Here is a 9,719-nt window from a genome sequence, read left to right as displayed (position 1 = left end):
ACTTGCGCCACCAAAACGCTCGCGTATTTCGTAATAATGTTTGAGATAGAAATCTCAGAAGAAAATCTCATTTAATGTTTTTACGTAAAACTGGATCATCCTGTAGATTGCATCATAAGCAATTTCATTAAGACTTTCTTCTGGCTCTGAATCTATATATGATCGGTTTATTTAACGACATTATTAATTTTTGATGGTGTTTCAAACGGCCGGCAAAGGAAAACTCAACACTCGGACTATGACGCAAGCGTACAACCTTCCCAATCGATCTTCGCTCTACTGTTCCGGATTTTCCGATGAAAACACATTTAGTTTCCCGCCAGTCGATCACTAGAACGCCACTTTTTGTCGGAAGCTGGGAAAATTGAAAATCGACGTGTTCGAAAATGGTATTTGTTCACGATAGTAGATATTATGCTTTCCTAAATTAATTTTTTAATCGGAAATTGTTTTTTTGTAGTATGGGTTCGTAAACTACGCTTTGGAGCTATTAGTCACCAAAACGTACAGTGAGGAAATATGGGAAGAAATAAAGTAAGTGTTTGTTATTATTACAAATTTAATTTTTAAAATTTAAATAAAAAAATAATATTTGTCTACAATTATTATGTCCCCGGATTGTCTATACAAGTGGAACATTTTTTTTAATATTGACATTTTGAGAAAAGTGCTTCATAAAATTTTTGCTTGTTCTAAAATGGTTAATCCCGTTTATACTTTTTGAAATTTCCGTACCGTTTTAGAGAAATTTAAAATAAAAACATGAAAAGATGATTCATATTTATTTCTGACTAAATATATTTCGATAATTCCAGAGATATTAATAAAAATAAATAAAAAATATATATTTTTCAACATTCCTTAAAAAATATATTACAAATATATAAGAATAGTCCTAAAAAGAATGTTAGAGAAAATTGAAAGAAAAACATGAAAAAAACGATTCAAATTTATTTATGAGTAAATATATTTTCATAATTCCAGAAATATTAATAAAAAAAATAAAAAATAAATATTTTTCAACCTTCGTTTAAAAAAATTATTACAAATATAAGAATTGTCCTGAAATCAAAACTACATTAGGTATTTACTTTAGATGTACTTTAGATATACTTACTTTGCTATAAATATCGTAATCCTAAATCATACAGGGAGCTCAAAATTCTACGCCAAACGTTCTAAAATATGAAATAATTTTTCTTTGTTTTTTTTTAAATAAAACAACTTGTATATTATTTTTTTATTAGATGGAGAGTTAAAAAATGAACATTTTTTGTTTTAAAGAATATCAAAATTTTTAATAGTTTTGCAGACACACGCAGTATTATTTCATATGTTTTTTTCAATGGTAAAATACGAGAGAAAAATCACTGGGTGACTTTGATAAAAGTTTGGCGTAAAATTTTGACCACACAATAGGAAAAACTTTTTTATTATTGACATTTTGAAAAAATGCATTCTTCTTAAAAAAATCCTTTTTCTAAAATCCTATTTATACTTTTTTAAATTTCCATACCGTTTTAGAGAAAATTAAAAACAAAACATGAAAATATAATTCCATTTTTTCCATAGCAACTGTTAAAATTGCTTTATATCTATCAAAAATAGTACTTTAACCGCAAGGGTAGATTAAATGATACTTTAAGAGCGAGGATAGGTTAAAAACTTTATTTCTTCTCGCACGCTTTTTAATTGTTTCCATTTGTGAAAATCTTTGTATTCCTTTTCATAAGTTATTCGGGATTTAAATGGAAGTAGTGTGGATATAGAGTTTGTCACCTCAGCCTGAATATCTGTTGGTAATTTACTTATTTCGTTTTGAGCCATTTCTGGCTCCAATTGAATCAGCAATCGACACGAAAAAGAATTCAAAAATATTGACTCAAAACTGACAACTAAAGAGACAGCCTTATTTATTTGTCAAATTACATAGAAACCAACGCCAACCCAGCACAATATTTTTTCTACTTGTAATACATTCCTTGAAATAATAATTTCTGAATATTTTTTAAAACGTAACTCGTTATATGCATGACGATAAAATTGCATTATCGTCTCCCGAAATTAATTCACTTGCGATTTCATCGCTCGTGAATTAATCTTTTCGGTCGACCATAAAATACCACTAAAAAAATTCTTGTATAAAAAATAACTATTATTATATTCCATTTAAAGGTTGATTCTCACTATACCTTCCGTTTCCATTCCATATCCATTCCATACTCGTTCCGTATTTTTATTGTATTGACGCTATACGTACCCAAGCAGCATTTGGACGTCGGGACAACGTTGTGTCACGCGACCAAACGGTGGGGGCGCAACGTCGGCACAACCTCCTGCCAACCCTAGTCTGCACTAATTTGGAGAATAATATTTAGGTCGAAACGACGTTGGATACCTACGTTGGCTAGCATCCTAATTTAGTACAAACTGCAACGTTGTTTAAAATCCTAATTCACACAAATAAAAAACTATAATAATATGGCGTCAAGTCGCGTTTTATCCTAAATTAGGATAATTATAGTAAAAATATTATTTTTATGATTTAGTTAGAGACATATCCCAGATGGTAGTAAAGGAAAACAATACAAAAGTATTTAAGTGTGGAGGATGTTTGAAGATCATAATTATTGAAACACTTTAACCAACTCTGTAACTCGTTACCCAAGGCAAAAAAGTAAAACGCAAACAACTTTATTGATAAATGTATTGTTTCTACTTTGAAAAATACTAATGGGCCTTAAAATTAAAGAAGTGTTAAAAAATTTCTTGAAATTTTTTTTTAGTAAAATGAGAATAATTTATTCGCCGTCGAAAAAAAATTCCGCGTGTTGTTTAGGGTTAAATATTTCAAGTTAATGTATTAAAAAGCAGGAATTTTCTTATTCAACAACATGGCGGCTTTCACTTTGTTATTTTGGAGATTAAGATGGAGTAGTTCGAGTAGTCGCATACTGATTAGTCCAGTAAAGTGTTTTAGTTCGAGTAGTCGCATACTGGACTAATAAAGTCGCAGTTTAGCCTTAACAGGTAGTATAGGTACTAGTCGCAAGATTGCCTAATTTAGTCATCCTAGAGTCTAGCTTGTGCCGCCCTCTATATTCTAAATAAAGGAGGGAGTGAATGAAGTATCTGTAATATGTCGATGTATATTTAAATTTATTTATATGTGCCTTTCTTACGTCCCATTTTAATTAAGTTTTTTTTTTATAAAAACAAAAACAGCAATGTACTGTCTGACTGAACAGAACAATGAAGTGAAAATTTAAGATTTAAGGTTATGGTTCAATACAGTTGCAAAAAGGTAGTGGTTCGACGTCCTACCAAGGTAAGAATAAGGAAATTGGACAACTTTGGAATTAGTAAAACAGACGACGTTGGAATAGGTCCTGAAAGTGACGTCGGAAAACTCTTTATTGCCCAACATTGTAACTACGTTGTCCGAATCACCTACAGATCGCTTAAGCAAAAAAGGTTACAAGACAACGTTTATTCGACGTCGCAGAAGTTTTTACTTTGTTGTAGTACTAGTTCAACGTCGGCGCAACGTTACAACAACGTTTACATTTATTTTAATACCCACGGTACAGAGCTAACTATTTTTTGTAACTAATCCAACGTTGTGTTTAGTAAACATGTGGTCGCAAGTCGTGAAAATGCTACTTGGGTAAGCTTCCGTTCTGTATCAGTTCCATACTTTTTATTCTACAATTTATATAATTACGAAAGTTTTTAAAAATTTGTATCTTTTGAAAAAGGTAATAGATTTAATTAAGAGGTGAAAGGATGAATAAATATCAGCAAAATTTAACCAGAGCTGGTACAAATGTAAGAACTTGACAACGCTGTTTCCGATACGCTTCAGTCCGTTCGCCAAAAAAATGTATCGAATGAAAGGATATGGAACGGAAGAGAAAAGGAACGTATAGTGTGCATGGTCGTATTAATTTACATGATATAATATTTTATGTAAACGGAAGGGAAACGGAAGGGAGCTGATATGGAAGGTATAGTGAGAATCAACCTTAAGTCCTAAAAATCAAAACGCGTTTCTAAGGTAATATAATTTCGTTTTCACTCTTTTATAGACTATTATTGAGGTTATATTAAATTAAGTATAAGGTTATATTTTTTGCTGTTTTAAAATGTTAAAGAACCACAAAATTTATTTAGTTCAATAGTTATCAAAAAGTGGGATAATTTAACAAAAAAAACAAACAAAATAAATAATAACCATCTACCAAAGAATGAAATTGAAATGCTATAGAAATGCCTTTTGATTTTTAGGAAAATTCAACGGTATTTTCATGTTTTTTTAATTTTCTCTAAAACGGTATGGGAATTTGTAAAAACATATAAACGGGATTAACCATTTTAGAACAAGCAAATTTTTTTATGAAGAATGCATTTTTCTTAAAATGTCAATAATAATAAAGTTTTTTCTTTTGTAAAGACAATCCGGGGACATACTGTATATTCCACTCCTAAATTAACCATTTCTCTACCAATTTAAATCTTCGATGAAAGTTTTAAACTGAACCAAATTTTAACTAAGTGCCTTTTTCAATACGAAACTTTCCCGCGAAGCTTCATTCAAATTTCGTTCAAAGTGTGTCTCATGTAAATTAAAACCAGACGTCTCGATATTTTTTATCAAAACCAAAGATCTTTTTAGTTCTGTCGCTTCTTAACATAGCTTTTTGTCGATTTTTTTTTCAGAAAAAAAGCCGAAGTTCAGATGGAGGGACAATTTCTGGTCCGTCAGATTTACGAGGACGAGATCACTTATAATCTGATTCGCGCCGCTGTCGAAATTCTAAGTAAGTTGCCGAGAAGTTTTTATTTTATGTAATTGCTTCTAAAAAAGGTTATACACGGTGTTTTAAAAGTATGCGCCAAAAACATGTCTTCGAGTCTTTTTAGCAACTGAAATAAAATTTTCAGGATAAAAGTTACAATAAATGCGACATATTTTAGTGCTAAAAAAGTGTCGATAGAATAAGGACGTGTATAAAATGGGTTATTACTGGAATGTTTTCCTAAATAATTACCTAGGACCTATTTTCTAAAAGTCTTAACACCCTGTAACTTTAAAACTGTGCATTTCCGCACATATGTTTATAGGAACTTTTTTCATATTTTTTGATGATTAATATTAATGAGACATCTCATCAAGAAGACAGAAATCGACAAAATATAAAGAGACAGCATTTAATCGGCATTAAACAGCCTACAAAATTTTGCTAAGTAAAAAAAAAATCAGTGACACATATGCTTTTTTTTAATTAATCTAGGAATAACCCACATGCACGCTCCTGGTGAATCTGTCGACACTTTTAGCACTAACATATCGTTGGCTTTATGACGAAATGGCGTATCTCGATTGTTGCTACTTTTCAGGAAAGCAATTTAAAGAAAATCACTTACTTTATTTGGCTAATAAATCTAAAGTCTTTAATTTTTTAATAGTGTTTTTGTGTTAACACTTAAACGGAAATATTGAAGAAACGTTCTGAAGATAAATTGTGCGTTAATTCTGATGGTAAAGTGTTCTTAATAAGGAAAAAAAATAATACAAGATTCACATTATGGAATACATACAAGAAAATACAATATATATATATATATATATATATACAGAAAAAATCTGAAAATCACCAAAAAATCAGAAACAAATATTTTTAAATACTTTTATTTGCGTTGGATTATATCAACTAAAAACAAAGACAATTTTCATGCCAGAAGCAAAGACGATAATCAATTAAAATACTCTTATCTAGCTTATTTTAATAATACTGTTTTTTATACAAAAATACGTTTTTTTTTTAAATATATTTTTAGTAATTATTTAGTTAATTGAGGGCATTAATACAAGGCATTTAAACTCACGGTCCATTTAATAAAAAACAAACTAAACAAAAACAAAACATGTTTCTTCATTCGTGCCTTTTGATACAAATAACTGTGGAGTAACAGTTTCTGTTTTCCCTGTTCATTGATAACAAATTTGACTTCCATTCTAAGTGTTTATGCTGGATGATGATAAAATATAATATAAAAAATAAAAATTTTCAAAAATTGGCAGGGATGACAATGCCAATAGCCTGACAATGATAATGAGATGAAAATTATTGTATTTTTCGGGCAAGTTTTTGGTTCGCTAAAATGTTCTTAGGGAAATTATGATTTCGGCAATTTTTCTATTAGGGCAATTTTCGTTTCGTTGTTTTGCTTTCGATCAATTTTTCTTCAACAATTTATTCTCGAACAATCTTTTGCATACCCGATACAGCTATGTGCAGAGTCTAGCTCATTCTAACAATGTTTTTTGGCAAAAAAACAGTCTCAAAGTCACACTGTAAAAAGAGCTGCTGCCATGATAGAAGTTTTATTTTGTCCCAAGCAACCATCAGAAAATAATTAGGTAGAATGGTGTGCTTTTCTCTCGCATGCATTTTCATAACTTAAAACAATAGGACCTATCTCAAATTCCATCTTTCTTGTAGTATAACAATTGGTATAACAATTGATATAACAAAGAGCAAAGAGCCTTATCTCAACATACTCTCTTCGTCATAACGAAGAATTGTAGTATTTGAGATGGGGCAAATTTTTAAACGAATATAAAATGAAAAACACATACAATATTGAGATGCGCAAATTCGCTATGTTAAAATATGACCCATTGGGCATATCATGACGTTGATATCTCAAAATGGCCAAAAATCGAGATAAATAGCCTTTTCGTCATAAAGCCAACGATATGTCGCATTTATTGTAACTTTTATCCTGAAAATTTCATTGGAATTGCTTAACGCACTTGAAAGGAAATTATCATAAATCGAAAAAGAATTTTAACACACTGTGGTTACGAAAAAAAAATCGGACTTATGTTGATATGAAAAATAAATCTTATTTTTACATGGAGAATACTCCCACAAGATATGGCACATGTTTTTTTAAACCCCGTATACAGAGCGAATCTTAAATAAGTGCTAATATTTTCAGGCCTGGTAGATCTCGATAAAAGAAACATATTTTCTCTTTACCGATTTTCAAATAAGTCCAAAATAACCGAGTTATTTTACTTTGAAAATTTCCAAAAATTTTGAAAACCAATGTTTCTTTTCTGGATTTTCTTTCTGTTAAATTTAATACACTACCTATGTTGCCATATTATCAAGAAATTGTGTTTTTTAACTACAAATTAAAAAAAATTTCTAAATTTTTTTCAAAAAATTAAAATTTTTTAAAAAAATTATTTTATCGCGAAAAAAAACTCATAATCGTGTTTCAGGGATCAAAATATACTACCCCTAAAAATATTTGCATTTAATAGAAAATGTACCGGGTGGTCAACTAAGAATGGAGGCCCGCTTTATCTCGGAAACTATTAACCGGATAACTTTGGGGAAAAACTGTAACAAGTAAATCGACCAAGGTAACTCGCTGGAAATTATTTTCAAGTCTGAAAAATATCCGCTAGGGGGCGCATCTGTGATGGCCAATTAGAAAACATGATTACTCTCAAAAATATGCAGGTGATGAGGTATTTTAAATAATGCTATTGTAATCAGTGAGAAATTAGTAATTATTTTATACAAGGTGTTCCAGAAATAAGTATTTTAAGGGGTGCTAGATCTAGATAAAAGAAATATATTTTCTCTTTATCGTTTTTCAAATAAGTCCAAAATAACGGAGTTATTTTACTTTGAAAATTAAAAAAAAAAATGATTTTTTTGCTAAAATTTTGAGAACCACTGGATCTTTTCTGGATTTCCTTTCTTGTAAGTTTAATCTAATACCTATATTGACATATTATCAAGAAAGTATGTTTTCTAACTAAAAACTAAGAAAAGAATCCAAAACATTTTTCAAAAAATTTCGAATTTTCAATTTTTTTTTCGCGAAAAAAAACTAATAGGCGTGTTTCTGGGTTTGAACTATACTACCAGTTAAAATACTTGCACTTATTTTTGGAACACCCTGTATAGCATATTTTGCTCTATTTCATAAAATGGTGGGCTAAGTTTAAACTTGTCTTTATTAAAATAAGGGTAGAATGAGAATGAGTGGGAGGGGGGTTAATCACTGCGACCCTACAAATCTATTGTGTACCAAAAGAATAAGGGCAATTCTGGTTTAGGTTAGCCGATTTAAACAAACTAGAGCTCGCTTCAAAGAGCTTTCCTTCCTTAATAATTTCCAGTATAATTTTTTTTTGGTAGCTTGAAGGCGCTTTTGACATCTTAATAGATATTGCGCTTTTGCATAAAAAAATAAATAGCAGGTTATATAAAAATTTGGAGACTTCCAAATATGGACCTTATTTCAGAAGTTATTTGAAAAAAATCGAAGTAAAAATAAAATTTCTACACCCTGTGGTTCCGAATATTTTCGTTCTACTTATACTTATACGAAGTTCTACTTATTTTATGTAGGTGGCTCCCTCTACAAGTAGGCGTCATATTGACATCAAAATCCAAATTTGTCATGTCAAAAAACTCCCAGACACCGATTTTCATCCAAATAGTTAAGTTACTTCAGAAATTATCTGGTAAAAATCGAAATAAAAACGAAACTTATACACCCTGTATCACCGAAATATTTCGCATTTTAGGAGATACATTTATACGAACTTGTTCATTTATTTTTATCTGCAGAAGATGCTGCCGAAATTTTCCGATTTCTATTCGAACCATCTTGTATAAAAAGAGGGTTTTAATTTTATACAAGAAAGAACTTGGAATAAATTCAAAAAATGTATTAAAAATCTCTTAATTCGCATACTTAATATAAAAAATAGTTCTATTTGTATTTTTTTATTTTTAAATTAGACGTCCCAGCCAATGCCATCTTGGAGCTGTTCGGCAAGACATTTTTCGAATTCTGTCAGGATTCCGGCTACGACAAAATCCTGCAGGTGTTGGGCGCCACTCCGCGCGATTTCCTGCAGGTAAATGCCGACGGCGCCATCTGTTGCCGGTTTCGCTCACTGAAGCGCTTTCGTATTACAGAATCTCGACGCTTTGCACGATCATTTGGGCACTCTCTATCCTGGCATGAAAGCGCCCTCGTTCAGGTGCACTGAACGTCCGGAAGATGGCGCTCTGGTGCTGCATTACTATTCGGACAGGCCCGGCCTCGAACATATTGTCATTGGAATCGTAAAGGTAATATGAATTTTATCAAACAAGTCATTTTTACTACGGATAGAACATGGATTTTTTTTTTCAAACGTCACAAATAATTTTTAAACAATTTTAAACGTTCCAAATAAAATAAAAAGCTTGTTGAATTTGACACTTTATATCAGGTTAATAATATATTTTCGAATTCTTGTGCTTAGGCGTAAAAATGCTTTACTTTTTTACTTTATGCTTAGGCGTTAATAAATAGTTTTTATGTTATTGATCATGTCGCAAAGATTAATACTTTTTCCATAGCAACTGTTAAAATTGCCTTATATCTATCAAAAATAGTAGATAAAATATTACTTTAACCGCAAGGGTAGATTAAATAATACTTTAACAGCGAAGATAGGTTAAAAACTTTATTTCTTCTCGCACGTTTTTTAATTGCTTCCATTTTTGAAAATGTTTGTATTTCTTATCATAAGTTATTCGGAATTTAAATGGAAGTAGTTTGGATATGGCGTTCGTCGCCTCAGCCTGAATATCTGTTGGTAATTTACTTATTTCATTTTGAGCCATTTCTGA

General features: G+C 30.6%; 1 protein-coding gene across 1 annotated transcript in view; it reads left to right on the top strand.

The window, feature by feature from the left end:
- The first annotated feature begins 316 nt into the window (after window positions 1–316).
- Window positions 317–9,719, top strand: part of LOC115874659 (guanylate cyclase soluble subunit beta-1) — a 69,019-nt gene continuing 59,616 nt past the window's right edge. Inside the window, exons 1-5 of the mRNA XM_030889876.1 lie at window positions 317–389; window positions 461–534; window positions 4,720–4,820; window positions 8,838–8,956; window positions 9,018–9,173. Of these exons, the coding sequence (XP_030745736.1) occupies window positions 387–389; window positions 461–534; window positions 4,720–4,820; window positions 8,838–8,956; window positions 9,018–9,173 (453 nt within the window). The 5' untranslated portion in view covers window positions 317–386. The remainder of the gene's footprint in view (window positions 390–460; window positions 535–4,719; window positions 4,821–8,837; window positions 8,957–9,017; window positions 9,174–9,719) is intronic.

This window comes from Sitophilus oryzae, unplaced genomic scaffold (assembly GCF_002938485.1).
Source record: "Sitophilus oryzae breed Bouriz unplaced genomic scaffold, Soryzae_2.0 scaffold_1297_pilon_pilon, whole genome shotgun sequence".
In the NCBI taxonomy this organism is placed as follows: Eukaryota; Metazoa; Arthropoda; class Insecta; order Coleoptera; family Curculionidae; genus Sitophilus; species Sitophilus oryzae.
This window is presented reverse-complemented; position numbering and strand designations above follow the sequence as displayed.